Source organism: Drosophila simulans, chromosome 2L (assembly GCF_016746395.2).
Source record: "Drosophila simulans strain w501 chromosome 2L, Prin_Dsim_3.1, whole genome shotgun sequence".
Taxonomy (NCBI): domain Eukaryota; kingdom Metazoa; phylum Arthropoda; class Insecta; order Diptera; family Drosophilidae; genus Drosophila; species Drosophila simulans.
Genome location: NC_052520.2, coordinates 15,235,265 through 15,254,314, shown reverse-complemented (window position 1 = coordinate 15,254,314; position 19,050 = coordinate 15,235,265). Strand labels below are relative to the sequence as shown.

At 42.6% G+C, this 19,050-nt stretch overlaps 1 protein-coding gene across 1 annotated transcript; it reads right to left on the bottom strand.

The window, feature by feature from the left end:
* Positions 1-12,949: 12,949 nt before the first annotated feature.
* On the bottom strand, positions 12,950-14,845 carry LOC6732424 (damage-control phosphatase ARMT1). Its single transcript, XM_016180178.3, has 2 exons — positions 13,227-14,845; positions 12,950-13,108 (listed from the first exon to the last, which is right to left on the bottom strand). Exon 1 carries the CDS (start codon positions 14,731-14,733, stop codon positions 13,282-13,284), a length of 1,452 nt encoding a protein of 483 aa, XP_016025078.1. The 5' UTR covers positions 14,734-14,845; the 3' UTR covers positions 12,950-13,108; positions 13,227-13,281.
* Between the last annotated feature and the right edge of the window lie 4,205 nt (positions 14,846-19,050).

Genomic DNA, 19,050 nt, shown 5'->3' with positions numbered 1-19,050 from the left:
GACTGAGAGATCGTTATAATCTGGCCCCTGGCGCCGCAGTTGCAACTGCCACGTCCTTCGCTTCGAGTGGGTGGCTTAAATTGTTTGGCAGTGGGCTATTTTTTGGCCGGTTTCCGTTATTTGCTGTTTGATTTAAAATATAATTTTATATAATCTGCTACCAGCCTCAATTAAATGCACGTTTTGGCTGGGCTAGGCCTGCTAAATGCAATCGATTATTGGTTTATTTTAATTGCTTTGCCTTGGCCAAAAGCAACGTGAGAACTTGCGATTCTGGTTACGCCGATCAAAGACAGATAGTAAAACAAACAAGTCTCTTGTAGATACTTTTTTTCGGTGGGTATTTCAATTGCGAAGTAGTGCAGCTTACAACTTAACTGCCATTCTGCACTCCACAGCCCCATTTAAAATCATTCTAGAGGGTTAACATTTATGGACGCAATACAAATGATGTAAACATCTGTTGTTAACTCATTTATGAACCAGCAGCACCCTCGCGACCACTCGACGTGTTAAACGTCAATAAAGTTGCTAAAATCAACAAAAACACAGACCATCGGTTCATATGGAGGCGATTCAACAGCCCGCTGGCAGCCAAATGGAAACAATGAAGCGAAACCCTTTAACTTTGAAGGCGGGGTGTACTATATATATATATATATCTATATATATACATATGCCTAGACTGGTCTGGCAATTAACTGTGTGAAGTGCCGTGGTAATTATGTCGCTGTTTAGGGCGAAAGTGTGCCACCAGACTCCGCGAAGGGGTTAATTTACCGGGCGCCGCCGAATGCAAACAGAATTAACCAGCCAACTCGTTGGTAATTGGAATTGCGTGGGGTTGATAAGGGAGTACTACTAAATACAGTGGTTACTTCAAAGCAGCAGTTGTATATATGATGAAAGTGATAAACTATTGCTAATGCCAGGTATTTGTTAAAAATATTTTCCGTTTTTTTATAGTCAAGGAAGCAATACTATTTGCTTTTATAATAACAAAAATTGTATTTTGTTCCCTAAACGCATTTCTTTCTCTTTGCATAGGTTGATTTGCTACTACTTATTTAAAAAAGAGTAGAAAATAATTTGTAAAAACAGAAAGAATAGGAATTACTAGTATCTTTCCATGCCCTCATAAAATATGCATTTAATGTCCCAGAGGCCACTGTATTAAATACACTATATTAAAGCAACTCAATTTATGTGGACTTGGGGGCGCCAAAAAAAAACACCCAAATGCAGCAAAGTGAGTTATTGAATTACGGAAAACCCCAAAAAATGGCCCCGAGCTAAACATTATTATAATACCCTGCGGTGGGTGGAGTTCTGAACGCCTCATCGAAAAATCTCACGTGGAATTGGGCCGGGCGTGTGAAAAATCAGCTTGAAAGGATGCCGACCCTTGGTATCGAGTGCCCGTACTCCCCTCAGTTTCACGGAACACGTGTCGCAGTCTGGGCGGCACTAAATCATAGCCAAATGCTTATGATTAGAGGAAAAAAGGCGGCTCCTCCCGCCACGGTCACATTACACTTCACGGCGAGTTAAGCGCCCGGAGTAGCGAGTTTTCCGGCAGCTGGATATGGATATGCTGGCACCAAAAATAGACCACCATCATGACTTCGGGCGATCTTGTACCTTGGCATTGTGGTGTTCTCCCTGGGCTCGGTTTTTTAATTAGAAACATTTGAAAGCTATTGTCATCGGGAGTGGGGATCGGGAAGCAACACACTTGTTGGCAGCTATCACTGCCTTAGGCGGGCTAATGAGGCCCGGATTTTGGAAGTTACGGCGTAAACTTGGGGAGACAGGGCTCACCAGCAACAAATGAGCCTGTCAGTGGATATCCAGCAGATGGAAGTTTGTTTGAGGAAAATGCAGGAAAATGCGACAACGGGTAGATGATTCAAATCCAAAAGTAGATTTAATGGTATAGATTAAGGAACACCTAAAAGCTTGTAGGAATTATAATACAGTTTGTTAGTCTAATTTGGGGAATTATTTATATATATATTATAATATTTACAAATATATGTTCCATATATTCAATTTCAAGCTTTGTTTTTAATAATGTTATTTGCCTAAACAGCAGCATACTTAGTTGATATCCAAAACGAAACTCCTTTCATTAACACAAGTAATTAAATTTCGTTTACTTTTGTGTAAAAGGCTTTTCTTGGATTCCAAAGAAAAAGCTTCAAAAATCCCTATTCAAAAGTGAAGAATACCAGTATTTACAAAATAATTTTCGAGAACAGGCATCGGCATCCCATTTTCCAGTCTTAGAGGACATAAACGTCATGTTTTCAACGGGGCTTAGCCGGTCCAAGTGTTATTTCCCCATATCAATCGATATGTTATGTTTTGTTAGCTGCAAACACACCCATGATGGCCCATAATCGCTGAATTTGGCTTAGTGCGACACACATAAAACGGGCAATCGCAAGGGGGATTTTGTAGTCGGTGCAGGGATACTAAAAGAATAGAAACAACTTTTACGACGGCCACAGATTTACTCTCAAAATGCAGTAAAACTTCTTGCACGGGACAATCCGTCAGCGGAAGGGCGGTCTCTGCTCTGAGAATCCCCAGTTTTTGGAGAACTCGGGCGAAAGGTGACAAAGCCTCCGGCGATGAAAGAGATATAAAATCAAAGTCAAACGCTGCGATTTGATGGCATTTGCTGGGGAATCAATTTAATCGCATTTAATGCCAGGCCAGACATCGAAATAGACGACGGACGACGCAGAGCCCACTGGCGGTATAAAAATTTCAATAATTTTTCAGAGGCAGCGCCAAAAATACCTAGCGAGAAAAGGGGGAAAGTTAAGTGCGACATCGCTGGGGGAATTGATTTAACATCATTGCTCCACCCCATCCGATCCGCTTGAGGGATGTGATGGGGCGCTGGGACACCTTGCCTGGGACAAACACCCACTAATTAGTTGTACCCCAAAGATATTTATGCCCAATAAAACTCTTCCAGCAGCTGTGTGCGATAAAAACGCACCCAAAATTAGGCAAAGTGCAGTCGACTGAGAAACGAAACGATTAACGGCCTGCATTAGCCGCCTCTGATTGATGCCACAAATTTGCAGAGCCCTCGATGTGTGTGCTCTGCTAATATGAAAATGGGTCTTTCCCGATCGGGAGACTAGCTCCAGCTCAAGCCCCACCACCACCTACCTACCTACCTACATATATCCAAGCCATTGCCCCCCGCTCCATTCAAGAGCTTCGAACGTCCGACTTGGCTTGCCTGATCGCCCCAATGTATCACGATGGATTTATAGTTTAGTATGCACGATCAATCAAAAATCGTGAAGTGCGCAGAGAGAAAGAGAGAACTCCAATTCAAACTCTTCTGCGTCTAACAGTAAACGACGGCCAAGGAGATGGACTCGTGACCAGCGTTCTGCAGGTTCCTATGGTAATTAAAATCCATTTAAGTAGCCATTTAAATTATTAGCAAATTTTATGGTTTTTTAAAAATCAAATCGTCACACTACATTCAGATATTGGCCTTTGCCATAGCCATAAAAATTAATTAATAGTATTAGGTGTTGAGTTACCAGAAACTAGTCATGATATTAATGTATTTTAAAATGGCACGTTGCAGAAAAGGGCACAGGAAGTGCCATTAAAAGCTTGTCTCGTTTTAATTTTATGGAAATCTTAGTCTCAGCTCTCACTTTGTGAGACTTGTGTGCCTATCCCAAATTATTTACTTCATTATATAAGTTAGCTTTTAGTTCAATTTAAATTCCTTAAATATTTAATCCAAAAAAAACGTTGTTGGTCCAGAACTATTTACTCCCACTTTCGGATCACGAGTCCATCGCCAGCCGGTCTTCAGTCGCCGGGGCATATTAAAAGAAAGTCTTCTCGACGAAGCGTTGCCAATAAGAATTATTACACCTGATTGGAATCTGCTGCCGCAGCATCGGCAGCTTTAACTTGACCACTCTCTACTTGTGGGTGGGTGGGTCGTCTCGAAATCAGAATCCGCCGGCCAGGGAAGCCGCCTTGCGGTTTCAGGCCGGCTTCAGATTCAGATTCAGCTGCGGACCGACTGCATTTATTAACATTTTGACTTTGTGACCAATATTGGCTGTATGCAGACGAAACGTTAGCCTTCCCAAATCCCGAATCCCGAACTGCGGCTTGGTAGGCGTACTTAATCGATCGCTTGTTGATAGGCAAATTGGCAACAACAAAGCTGCAGACTGGCCATAACCTGTTTCAGTTTGGTTGCTCCTCTTGGCTCGCTGGAAAATTCGTGATGAGCACGGAACCGAAAAAAAATTAAAACAAAACAAGGGAGAAAAGAGGCTGCTTTAGTTCTTTTTGGCCAGGTCCACTGTGTGATCTTTATCTTGGCCGCTAGAAATTTTAGCTAGGGCTCCATCGTCCGTCTCGAAGTCATTTACATTTGGCGGAATGGGACTCGGAACGTCTGAGCAGGCCCGACTCTGCCTGACAGTTTGGAGCATTGCAAAGTGATCGTTAAATCACGAATATTTAATTGTCTTCATCACCTGAGGGTGCTTGAAATTAGTTTGGACTTGCTTTTAACATTTCTTCGTCGTTCGAACTCCTTTTTGTAATGGCCTGTAATGGTCTCGGCTTTCAGATGGGCCATTTAAACTGACGGACTGACTGGCTAGCTGGCTGGCCATGGCCCTGGCCCTCCCATCTTTGGGACTTGGGTTTAAGACATTAGCCGCAAATTGCATGCATAGATTCGGCCTTTAATGAGCTCAGCAAGCGAACAATATTTAGTGCTAATTTTATGGATTCAGGCTGGCAAAATTGGTTTGGGGCCAAGAAACGGACTGGCAATCAAGTCCAGAAAATCAATTTGATTGATCCATTTTTGATGGCTCTCGATTCCGATACTTTGCCCTAGTATTTGGCCAAATCTAGGAAAAGTAAATCAATTGTTTTAAATTGTCTCAGTTAGTAAATTAATTTTCGTTGGAATGAAGCAAAGCCAACCAGTTCCCACAAGTCCACAGCCCGAATGGATGGTGCTTAAAGGTTCCCATGATATAACAGAAATCATTAGAATCACTAATATAACATTTAACTTCCTTTATAATATTTCTGATATTTTCCCATGTAGGCAGTCACACTTTGCCGGTTTTGATCACACCTGAAATCAATGAGTAAGTCATAAAAGGTTCCATTAGAGCAAGTCCATCGATTTCCTATTCCCACGCTTGAATCTCCCTAAATTTCCCATTGCAAATGCACTTCATTCTATGACCAATCCTGGGTAAATATGTGCTCTAAGTTGACCCAAAACAATTAACGGTTAATGTTGAGCGACCTTTTTCGCCCCTTGGGGTGGGTGATCGCAGATCAGAAATCAAATAGTGACTAAACAGATATCAATTATTGCAACCCATCGATGATGATGTGTGCGCTTCTAATGGTGTTCCCTCATAAAGTGGCCATGCATCATTGCACATGTTTCAATACAAAGTCGGTGAAATGCTCATGGAACATAAGAATATGCAACCCGGGGTGGTATGAAATGACAGATTCAATATTGTCCCAACACATATTCCCACAATTGTCAAATCACAATCGCTGTGAATTTGGCAAAACTGCCGCTGTAGCAGTTTCTGGTAGCTACCAGTAAAAATTAAATTAAGCCAAATTAAATGGCAAGTTGCAAGGGACCAGGGGTGGTTTTGCACCCTACGTTCTGTTCGATCCATTAATGAGCGACAAACGCTGATGATATTATTTACTTGAGGTCATTCCACAGAGAGAAATGTAGAAATTAGAGGCTAGTAACACAATATATAGAAGATAGTATTATTAGAAAATATTTTGTAATTATATTATGTCAAATAATACGCATGATTAAGGTAGGAATTTTAAATATTAAAATTTAAATCAGAATCACTCAAGTATACTTAGGTATACGTATTTGTTTTCAGTGTACCCTCACTGTTTCATGTAATTGCTCGCTGGCCACACAGTTGAAAGTCAACAAGGGGAAGGGATGAGCTAGGCGCTAAGGGTGAGGGTGGCAAGTGGGCGTCACGGCTGCCTGAACACCCTCGCCCTGTTGGCTTAACCCCTCGCTTCATGCGCGCCGGCGGCTTAACCCCTCGCTGCCGATGGCCCGGACATTTGACATACGTTTCGAGCTGCGTTCAGTGCTTAATATGCGACACGTGACCCACACTTTGCACGTTCCGTTTTGTTCTGCTGCGACCTTCTGCAGTTCCACCTTCTTTGCCGGCAGTATGCAGGTCCTGGTCGTGGTCCTAGTCCTGGTACTCCTTCTCTGGGGATCGTCTGCTTTCCGGTTTGACTTGTTGTTGTGTGACACGCGCTCCGCTATCGCGAACTCCATCGTTCCGTCTAAATTTCCAACTCTATTGTGGGCTGACCAGCGACACGCGTCTTCATTGGACGTGGGTATGGACTGTGATGTGGGTGTGTCATCTGGCGGCTAGGAGAGGGTTGACATGTGGCCATCTGAGGGTGGATCGCAGAGCTTTTGAACAGAACCACTGATGAGGCTGAGCCATTGTAGCTTGTCCGTAGCTCATTATTGTCGTTTTTGCTCTCTGCGGTTTCCATTGTGGAGCTTATTAGATGACCTGACATCACCACAAGTGCTCTTACATAGGTTAAACTGCGATAAAAGAATTACAAATTCAGCAAAAGAAGATCTTTTTAAAGATACAAATAATTAAAAAATTAACCAACCACTCGAATAATTGAATTTTGGTAATTAGATATTCTTAAATACCGTCCCATTTCAGCGTCTCCCTCTGCACTTCTCAAGAATTAAGCTAAGCAAGCAACTATGTAGCACTGGTAGATCCCACTTGCCTGACCTCACTGACCCTGTCTCGAGAGGTCACGGAGAGTCCCCTGCTCCGGGGCAACTTAACTGTCGAACGACAAACGATCACAGCTTAGAAACTTAAAAAGAAACACCACTGGGATAATCCACAATAATGTTTGTACATTATTTGATCGAATTTGCACCATCGTGAGCACTGGCCACAATTTTCCCCAGCACGTTTTCTTTTCTCCTAGCGGTCGAATGGCGAAAATTGCCATACAAATTAAGTGATTTGCCATTGACATTTCCGCCAGGGACCCAACTTAGAGCCAGTCTTATGGCCAGGGTCCAGATTCGAGCCAGCCGCGAGCCTTGAACGAAGCACGCGCGTGAATAATGAAGTGCCAAGATCGCTTACACTCAGAGAATCGCCGACCGACTGCGGTCATTTTCACACAATTCGCATTGACCCCGCGCACACTAACCTGACCCTGGAAGCGAGGCTCAGTCACAGTCAAAGTCTATGGCCGAGACTCAAGCTCAGGTTCACTGGAGAGCCAGAGCCACAGCTAGAGCCTGGCTGGCTGGCCGACAATCGATTTTAATTTGTTTAACTTGTGCATCAATTTCTGCGCTTGTTTGTGCAGCATCTTCTTCGTTTTGCCGGGGCCATTGTGCATAAATTACTGACACTTGTCTCCATTAAAAATGAAGGTGATTCAACTGTCAGCCCTGACTCTGAATCCGAAACCGAGTCCGCGACTCCCTGGCAGTCACGGCATGTTTTCCGCTCGGACATGGCATGGATGTGGTCTTGGCTATTGGATATCGGTATGACGTTCCATGGACATCAATCGCTGGCAATTTTCTTGTAATTGTGTGATGCTGTTGTGCCAGTACAATTGACAAGCGAGCTGTTCAACTGACTTGGGTAGAGTTTTCCTTGAGTTGGCTGAGGCACTGAGGCAACTTGTAACGTTTTATTGCCGAAAATTTCTCATAAATATTTAAATAAAAATTTAATTGTATTATGAAAGTAAGAGCCTGATATACCAAACAATAAACCCAAAAACATCACTCAAGCTTTAAAGTATAAAAATGCCACCTTAATCAGATCTGTGAGTCCACAAACTCTGTACTCCCACAAATCAGAAAGTACCTCGTTTGGTGGTCTAATCCGCGTTCAATTCGTCGCTGTTAAATAAAAATTATCTATAAATTAGCTTTGACGCATTTTGAAATATTTTAGCACTTTTGCGTTATCGCAGCGACAAAATCTATTACTTAATTTTTTATTTGCGCCACTCTCGCGCATGTTTTGCAAATATCAACCGAGATGAAATATGAAATGCAACTGGCCCGAGAGGTCTGGCCAGCATTTAACTGGCCATTTATGTGCGTGATTATTACGTGATATGGCGAGCAGTCGGCTCATAAATAATATTAAGCCAGTTTTCAGGCGAATGTCCAGAGTCGGGGATTCGAAGTCAGAGTTCCATTCCAGGTCCCACATCCAAATCCCATGCTACACCCTCTCGCGATGCGAATTGATTTCTGTTTGGGCTGCGAGCACAGGCAGGCTGTTAAATCATTTAATATACCAATTATAACAAGTCGAGTAGTTAACATAAATCCTGCTATCCGCATTCAATGAAAAAGTTAAGTGATTTTTCGCGCTGGACCTTTTTTTATATTTGGCCAACGGCGACGTCGCCAAGAAATCAAAACTCATGCATTATGAATGCCAAAATTCTCTGACGTGGTCAATTTCAATTTTTATTTATTTTATTGCCTCTAATGCATCGGCGCACTGCCTGGCAAATAAATAAATATTGGAAATAGCAACAAAAGCATGACATTTTCAAAAAGGAACCCACTCTGCATATGGAGAGAGCGAATGAGTATGCTGGCGGAGGCAGCGTGACACGGCTTCTTTTCGTTATTTAATAAATAGATTTAGATTCTAAAGTTTTAAATAACTAGAACACAGAAATCGTAATTATTTGCCAAATTAAGAATAGAGATTAGAGTCTTGAAGAGTAAGAGTAAGAATAAGAATAGACACAGTCTATTGAAAAACGCATCATTATTATGCAAAAATAATTTAACTTAAATGAATTGTTTTCAAACACCTTCCTTAATTATTTAATATATTAATTCCAATTATTCAATTTAATCGCAACATCATTAAACACCTCAGCTCACATCTCTAATCAGAGTTTTATATCTTGGGCTGACAGGTTGGTTTCCCCACTCGCTCGCTAGGTGGCGTCTAGTGCTCGGACGTCTGTCCGGCGGGTCATATATATTCGAGTGTCTCGGCGGACTTCTTTCCTTTGGCTGCTTTTGTACTGAATCATTGCCTGCCCCACGTTTTGCACCGCCAAAAAACCGAAACCGCTGACTGTCTGCCCCACTGTCTCATATTTTATCACAGCAGCCGCTGTCTCGAGTGGCCAAGTGTCTTGGCTAGAGGTTTTTGGCCGTGGTTTTAGCCAGACTTTTTCTTCGCCTTTTTGGCTATGGCACATGCTCTAAGACCGTTGGTTTGTATTTTTTTTTTTGTTGTTTTCGGCACAGATTTACGACTTTTTATGCTGTTTTGATTTGTTTTTGCATAAGGGTGTTCACGTGGCCCAGGCTGGGAGACTGGAGTCGCAACTGTTTGGCCGTTTGTCTTGTCAGTGGCGTTGTAATTGGGTTTCAGAATATGACGGAAAGAGTGTTGCTAATCAGCAAATCAGGCTCTGGCGTTGAGTAGACGAATTACAGCGCACTTGGGGTATTTGTATTTGGCTGTGGGTCTCTGGCAACCTGTTTTCTATTTCCATTCAAAATGGAAAGGCGTTTCTCTGGCCCGCCCGACTGGACCATCAATCTTCAGTCAAAGTGTCGCCCAGGACTCGCTGTTAATTTCCTAATTTTCCGACAATGTCCAACGGGTGTGGACTGCTTTAGTATTAAACAAACACAAAAGTTCAAATTTTATTTCGCCATAAACCCATATTTTCATATCTACATGTCCCAGACAAATAACCATTAATACTTAATAGGCTTTTTGCGCACATTTCTTGTGAAAAGCACTTGCCTTATCAATGGCAATAGTGAACATTCAAAACATTAAAAGGATTAAGGCCGTTGAAAAGATTAATGGGTTTTATATTTTTTTGATAGGTTTCCTGTTTTTTTTTTTTTTTTTTTGAGGAGCTTACCTTGAATAACCTCTTAAAGTTTTAATTACATTTGTAACACAATCCATATATCCATTGTAAAATGAAAACCGAATAAGTAACAAAGCCTATATTTTTGTTTAAAGGCATTGTAAAAATTTAAGTTTTCCTAATCATAACCCAATTCATTGCTATACTCTATTCAGGAGCCTTTTCTATAAACACCCATTTAGTTAAAACTTTAAAGGATGATGTCTGGCTAACAGCCCTGCTCAGGATCAGTCCGCAGAGGTGGAAATGCCAAGGATGGCATGATAGAGACTAGGGTGGGTAGGGCAGGGAGAATCGGCTGGCAGCTGGTCAGTTGGACTCGCCGAAAGTCGTAAGTTGGGCAGTTGGCCAGGTGCGGGTGCCCCACACACTCGAGCACCTCGCCTGCAAACTGGTTGCTGGACATGGGGTGAGGCAAATGGCTAGTAACTGGCCAACAAGCGTGCCGGTCTTGGCTACTTGGCTATTTTAGCTCCCAACAAGTTTGGCTATTTTAAAGGACCTTATGCACACTTATTGATATCAAATTCATTGCAAAAGCTAAAATAATACATTATATACTCGATGTACAATAGATAATTTACTAAATAACTAATTTTAAAAGAAATTAAATTGTCTGTAAGTGGGATTAAATGTTATTTCATCATTTCTATATTGAAATATACATTTATAGTTTAGTTACAACATATTTCTTTTTGGATTCATATATTTACTTAATTGTCATAAGAAATATTCTATGTCTAAAACAATAATTAAAGGTAATATATTTTGATGCGATCTAGCTATTTTGGCAGTCCCAAGTTGGCTGCTCAATGGCTAAGAAAGACGTGGAACTCTGCGTGGCTCGGAACACACCCGCATCGCGGCAGCAGACTGGACGCAGACCCAAACTCAGTTTAAAACCAGATTAGCGCCCAAGTCTGTGCCTAATTTTTGTCGGTGGGCCTAAGCAAATTTGAATTTGAATGTTAGCGGCTGATAGTCGCTGTTTTTCTAGTCATTTTTCCTTTTTTTGGGCAACGGGCGACCACTTGGTCAGCCGGCGAACGGTGTTCCACAATCTCGCGCCGCTGGCGGGTTGACAGTATGGCCCGGTGCAAACCGCTCGCGGTTCCTGTGAAATACAGGATGACATGGGGCATGGTTATGGTTACGTGCATACAAAAGCCACTAAGCTGATTACGAAATGTTGACCTTTTTGCGGCACAACCCAACCACTTGTCAGCGCCTTTGGCGGAGGAGCTGCCGGCGAAAGGTTTATGTCAACTGCTCTTTCGGGTTCCCCTTGTAGTCACCCGATTTCCAATCCCCGGCTACCCCAGATAATTGCCCGCGAATCGAGTTCGATTTAATTCGCCCATAATTCAGGTGGCTCCCGCTAATGGCTGAACGGGTGGTATTGTCGTCGTGAGTACTTCCTGCTTATCACTTTACCTATAAACTAGTCCAGAGTGAACCATAAATCGAGCTGTTACACTCTGGCAAACAGTTTGTTTGAAAGTTTCGTAATACTTAATAGTGTCACCCATGCGTGACTCACTTGATCGGCCCAAAGCAATTGCTGTACTTCCGGGTGAGCAGTGCATGCTTAAACTACGAACTTTTCTAGGGTGCCATCATTGATATATCAAATAGTTGAATATACAAAGTAGGGGATTGTATCGATTATGACTCATGTTTGCACCCACATATCTTTGATATTCCCCCAATAATATATTTGACAAATCCGTAACCTACAAATAATAAAAAAAAACTAAGTTTTAATAGTAAATTATTAAATTCAAGATAAGTATTCTCTCTTGAAAATCTAAAAGACTTTTCAATTTTAATTCTTCATTTTTGTTCTGGCATACATAGTAATCTCTTTGGCCATTCTGGAATTTGGTAATTTTCCATCGGAGTGAGATCCCTATTGAGTGTGGCAAAAGCTTTGTTGGACTCGTTTGCATGCCGGCAGCTGGTCCTTTGTTGCATACCTGCGCACTATCCACTCACCCCGGATTCGAGTGGGGTGGAAATCAGGGTCGGAATGGTGGGAAAAGTTTTGCAACCCCGATGTTGCCAAATGAGACAAAAGCACCGGCTCTGAAGAGGCGTCGCTTGACAGCAACCTGGTGTCGGGTACCATTTACCGGGCACCAAACAGCCAAACACCGGGTGCCTTCAAGGACAAGCCCTACACATAACCCACCCCATGCCACCCAGCAGCAGGCTGTTGCTATTGAAGCTGCACGATGTTCTTCGTGAGTGTGTTGGTTGTCCTGCAGCTGCGCAGTAAATCCTGTCCGACGGCAGGGTGGCTTTCGTATTTTGGTGGGAAAATAAATCAGTCGAGTTCTCAAACATTGCTATACTGATGATTAATCGCCAGCGATGTTTTGAAAACTGTACCTGATCTACGGCGGAAAATGTGCAGCGGAATTCGGCGGCCTCATGTTGCTCTTTTCAAAAATTGCCTCCTTAATGGCTGTGAGAATGTTCATTTGATTTTGTAATATTTCTAGATCGCTGCTTTCTTATATTTACTCACTTGGAATGGGCAATCAAGCAAAATGATTTAATTTGAATCGGCAGAATTTAAAGGAGCATTCTTACAATTATTAGTCGATACTTTTTGGTATGGTTTCAAATTACTGAGAAAGCTCTGCATGATACCAAATCTAATGCGACGATCTTGGTCTCCCATCGATATAATATTTATTGAGGTGCAACCGGTTGAAAAAATTTGAGGAAAATGAGCCTGGGAAATTTGTTTAAACTTAGTGGAGCAATATTATTTTTTTTGCACAAAAGATATTCCAAACAATAGGGATTATTGCCTAACTAACGAGAAAGTGAAGTCAAGAATAGTTGCCTACTTTCAATTAATTGAAAACAATAGCTGAGATTTTCAGTAGTTTTCTGTGACAAATTTCATTTCGAAAGACAATTAATTTAATCAGCACATATTCAATTTTCATATTTTTTTGCTGCCTTGAATTCGCGCCTTTGGCAACATTTGGCGGTGTGGCAACTTTCCATTTCCAAATTGGGAGTCGTCAGGACAAATGGGTGCGCATGTGCGCGCCATCTATAAAAACCACAGCATTAGTCAAGCGGCAATTGGCCGGAAAGAGATTCGCTGTTAGAGCCGGGCCCAAACAATCCCTCGGGCTTTTTTTCGAGAGAGAGAAGCACTTGCAACCAACCTGATTCCGAGTGGGTGTAACGAGGCCATTCGATTTTCAACTGACAAATTCGCACTCATTTATTGGTGATTAAGGTCGACCTTTCGGACTGGGGCACCACCATACCCAGCATACGGGTGTTTTTCTCACTGCTGTCTGGGCCTGGTAAGGCGCAGGAACATTTCAGTGAATCGGTGTACTGGATAACGCCATAGTTGCCCGAGATCATCCAGTTGTGATCGTTCTTTAGGAGCGAATCCGCCAATCCCTCCGACAGTCCGCAAACCACTTCGCATTTGACAGTTCGCATAGCACATATATTGGTGGGTCTAAAGCCGCGCAGGCAAGTGATGAACTCCTCTGTGGAATCCCATATGAAGTCACCCAGCAACTTTCGGTAGTTGAGATCGCCCTTGAATATGGCCAGTTTGGAGGTGGTAAGCATACGATAGAGCTCGATATCCGATTCCACCATAACGAAATATGGTTGTGGCCCAGTCCAGAAGTACGATGTAGGAGCTATAACGATTTTCTGGGTATTCATCAAGTGTGTCCACTTTTTGCCCAACGCCGAAAGGCACTCATCCCGGTGTCCAGTCAGAAAATCCAAAGTCCATTCAATATCAGCACGCGTAACATCGGATATATACCACGGAATGGCCTTGACGTGGAGACGCACTTGGGTGGCCAGGTTATTGTCCACCATATATTCCAGTAACAGCATATCCGTGAAGAACTCGAAGCCTCCATTGTCGCAGATGAAGTCCACGATGCGATTCCCGCTGCTCTTGCTCGCCAACACCAAGCAATTCCAAATCAGAGTGGTGTCGTCCACGAGGAGGATCCTATCGATGTCAGCCACCTTAACCAGCACATTTATATCGTCCTTGGAATCTTCCTCCGTGAATCTAAAGGCACCAATTTGCATTTCGAAATGATTTCCCCACAGGTTAATCCGCAAAAGCTTGCTGAATACATCGAAACTCTTGGCCAATCCTCGCGTAGCTTTAGCGAGGGCACTCATGGCCACCTCGCTAAGCATCAGATCCTCCTTTTTCAAGTGATCGAAGCAGTCGTATTTCTGCAGGTGGCGGCTGTTTTCGAAGAAGGAAAAGATTCGTCTGTACAAGTAGCACTCGGCATGAAGCCAACAGGCGCGAAAGAAGGACTTTTTGGGACGCGGCATCTCAGTTATGAAGGCATTCCACTCAACCTTGTCCGGCTCAGCGCCGTGAAACAGCAGGAACTGTCGATCTCGGTTCAGTTCCATCTTGAGTCGTTCTACGGCATCCACAATTTGCTTGACATCCTTGCGCACTTCCTCGCCATATTTATTCACCAGATCAGGCAAATCGGATAGGAGCCGCATAATAATCTGCTGCATAATTCCCGGCATCCGAGTCCTTAGCGTCAAATAGGCGAAACTCTGCTTGTATCTTCCGGACAGCAGGGAATGCCGAGGAGTTGGGCCCTCAAAAAGATCCGTGGTAGTGGACTTATCCGAGTGCGTTGAGGCACGCCAGCCCATACTTTTTATTTTGAGTTTGATAGTCAGCTTGATTTTGTAATTTTTTTTAGGAAGAAAAATAAAAAGGTAAAGGCTACAGCCTTTCAGGAATTTATTCTGAAAACTTACTAAAGAATCAAAAATTTTTAACAAGTCTTACCTGGGTATCGAGAACTTCAAAATCATGTTCAATAAATAATTGGTAATTCAGTATTACTTCTTATGAAGCTTATAAGCTAAGAACTTCGTGATAAAGTCTCATTAAATTCAATCAAATGATAATAAGTAAATAAGGGCTTTCTGTGTTGATTTCCAGTGAAGCAGCATTTATTTAATAACTCACATCCTTGATCGCCCCAAGGGAAGTTACCAGAAATGTCCCCACATAAACCAGGTAAGTACTGTGGGAAACATCGCGGCATTAATGTGATCCCACCTTTCCGTTTCCCCTTTATGGAACCTCTTCCTTCCGATGCCCAGGTGTTATCCGCATCGCGGCATGTCCAAGTGTAATTTACACGGTCGGTGGCAAATGAAATTTGCATATTCTTAGAGTGCTTGCCCTTGATCCCTGATTGCATCCGGCTTGGGATGGGTTCGAGCTGCAGTACCGGATAAATGAAAATCTTAGAAAGGCTAAGGGTTGGCTGAGGGTTATTGCAGTTAGCATAATTGTCACATGTTAATAAACAAGTCCGCGGCACTGTGGGAATCTCAATCTCACAGTTGTCGGGGTTAATTCTATGCTAATGGAGCAAGGTGTGCACTTCCTCTGACAACCCCTTTCGGTTCCGATCCGATCCAATTGAATGTTTATGAACTGCGGATGACGCAAGTGTTCGTCCCGATCGTACAGTTTCTACCTTATTTGCATAAGCATTTGCCAAAAGAAGCCGAACTGATATGATATTATTTGTTTGCCCATGACACACTCATAACATGACACGGAGAAAAATAACTGAAGATACAATTCATTAAAGTAAAATACATTTTTAAATATGCTACAAAGACTGGGCGAAATACAAAAATAACAAAAAACAATACGAATGGGAGTTTAAGCCTTCACCAAAAGTGTAGGAAAAACGATCGAAAATCAATAATTTGCACAGTGTATCGCTTACCCCTTTCTGTGGCAGACACCGGTGCGTCAAAATAGTGAAACTTGCGGCTCCTTATCGCTGGCCGTGCACCTTAGACCCCGCCGTTTCGCATCCAGGTGTTCTCTTCCTCAGAACTAGAAAACTTCCCCCGTGAAAATCCGGTTCCAAGTTCGGTGGTGATTTCTTATAGCTATCTTTAAATTTGCGACTCAAGGTGCTACATACTTTCCGTAGAGTGTTGCCACGGAGACCTTAACTTTTATATACCCTACAAAACATAATGAATACCTTAAAATTCTTTCTAATTTTGGGAACCAATGGATAACAAATACATTAATGTATGCCCACTGATATGATATGATTTGAAATCCAAGCAAAATATATATAATTAGAACTTGTTTAATATGGCAAAGGTATTTCACTCTTCAGTGTCTTGGGTGAACTTGGAAGGAGGTTAAGACCGAATTACGTTCCCTTATGAAATCACAAAACTGAAATCGCCGAGCAGCTGCGTAGTTATTGTGGCAAAGTTCTGGCATGTGCTCATCGCTACGCAATATTGTCAATTTTTTTTGTTTGGGTGTGGGGACTGCTGTCTATGACTGGCCATTGTTCGATATCGGGAGCGGTAAAAAGAGACCCAACCCAAGCAGTTCGAATTAAGATCGAACGGATATCGAATTCCATAAAGTAGCAATTCAGCGATCTCGGCTATCTCGCCGCATCCGAATTATGTTCTGCCATAAAAATGCCTCAACTTTCACCCGGCACGAGAAAAAAGTGACAAAATATGGCTCACCCGGTAATTGCTCCCAGCAGATCAGTGAATATATTTATGTGATTGCTGCCCCCGATCGTTGCAAGTAAAAAATTGCATTATCAGAGTCATAAACAAATTAGGGGTCCCAACAAAAAATCAAAAGCGAGAACGAAAGCGGAGAGAGCGGCAGCTGCATATGTGGCCGGATAATCAAGGCTCAAGTGGCGGGTCCCATTAGCTGACACCGCAGCGAGGGAAGTGCACACAATATTTTAGAAACAATGGCCAGTGGTACACTTGGAAAAATGGGAGCACTTTTATTTAATTCAAATCTATTAACAATTCTATAAGGTATTAATACAAATCACCAGCATTACCTTACAAGTTTCCATAAACTTCCTGTGCATACTATCAAATTAAATCTCAATTGCAATTTGAGTTGATATAGTTAAAACAATATTTTAAATACTTAGTACAGCTTTAATGTTTTTTCCTTTGTTAGCTAGCATTTTCTAAGATTTGTTCTCACTGCAACGCAGGCAACTAAGCTCGAGAAGATTAATAACTCGCCGGCGCACGTTCAATTAATCTTTCGCTGCGCCTGCTCTGGAAGTGCAACTGGAGCTGGCAGACATGGAAATCGAAGTCCCACCCACTGACAACTTAACGGCACGTCTCCGGAACGGATTCCCGGGATCCGATGGGACCAGTAGCCGACGAAATGGGATGGAATGAGGTGGTATCGTGTACCTGCCGCATTGTCAGTGTCAATTGTGACAGTGCCAGCGACAGAGGCTCACTCCCCGAAAACAAACAAACGGACACGTTCTCCTGGGGGGAAGAAGATGGCCCCATGATGATGCCAAACATTTGCCCATGAACGTGACAAAACTGAAGAACACGCTGCCGGGAATCGGGCTAAATTAGTTGTTTTAGCTGCGTCTAAATTTAGTAGCTACTGCGACCCCTCGGCTGATGCCGAGATCTTGGGCGTGCGGCAATCCATTGGCCATAAATCAATTATACGGCCCCCAACCGTATTTATAGACCGACTTCTGGGCTTCTGTTCAGGTGCATGGGTGAGGAAAATTCCCAACCATATAGCGGCAATAATTTCAAACATTTTCATAGCTCAAATTTATGTAAATACAATGCTGACAGCTCGAATATGGTTATGCCTTCTAAATAAGCATAAAATAAAAATTGGAAATCATTTGTAATAATTAGGGCGACATTTGCTGCCGTTTCCAGCACGGATTTTTTGGCAGGAAAAATGGGACTCTTCCCCAGAGTTTTCGCTTGCACTTAATTCGTTTAATTAGGAATCCCACGGGCAAACAAATGCTATTGACTTCATTATGGCCAGGGAATATAAAAAAAGAGAAAAACATGCGAAAGCTGTCAGCTAAATTGATGCACCCTCAAGCATTGGATTACAAAAGCAGTGAGCCCACAAAAACACGAAAACAAAAGCTAAAGAGGCAGAAATTGCAGCAGCACCACCACCAGCTGAACCAGCTCATCCACCATCCTCCCTCCATCTGAACCACCAGCACGCAACTTGACTCCTGCCTGCTCGCCACAAAAAAATATCGAGGAGTAACTGCAGCAGCAGTCGAATTTTATTTGAATTAGCAACGCGCAATCAAAAACATTCAAACACGCATAAATTGAATCCCGTGGGATGATTTCTGTTTCGGGTTCCCAGTGGCGCGGTGGCAACCCCCTCGTCGTCCAGCCAGCAACTTGTCACGTGATTCCAATAACAAATAACTCCTGCCACGGATCATCCCTTGGTCCTGCAGCGCAGCCACGACGAAATCCAGCCGGAACCCGTATTTCGCCGAGCGTGGATAAGTTATTTATCGGTCAGAATCCTGCAGGGAGATGATGTGGACCTGATCCTGACCACCCCCTCGAGCAGGAATCGTTCTCCTCCTCCTCCTCCACCGTAATGCCTTTCTCACCGTCTCTGCAAGTGTAAATTGTTTGGTCATGGAACATTCGCACTCCATAATGGCATAGTTATATTCCATATTAGGCACTCAATGGCACTTAATTGATTGGCCATCATATGGGGGTTTTACTGTAGGTAAATAAATGGGTGTGTCTCAACCATTGAATTGGCTACCACAATGGTAGATAAATTATATTTTAGTTAGGTGAACTAATTACGAATGGTATTGATCTGGCAAATCATAAAATAAGCATAATACTTCACTGGAACATTCAACCAGATTATATTGCTGCATTTTATCTAATCAAGTTGCCTTTTTCCTGTACTTACAAAGTGTATTTATCCCTCCCAAGCGATAGCGAACTTGAACTTCAGCTTTTACCCTTCAACTTTACCGAAGAAATACCCAAAAGGATGTTTGACATTGATAAGCAAATTAAATTAAGCACCCCAAGAAATTATCTCAAGATGTTCGGATGTGCAAACATATTTGCAAGTGATTCAGCTTTTGCCAAATGTGT

What these genes read in the sequence shown, in the direction of transcription:
- LOC6732424 (XM_016180178.3), bottom strand. Translation starts at nt 14,733, where the DNA reads ATGGGCTGGCGTGCCTCAACGCACTCGGATAAGTCCACTACCACGGAT.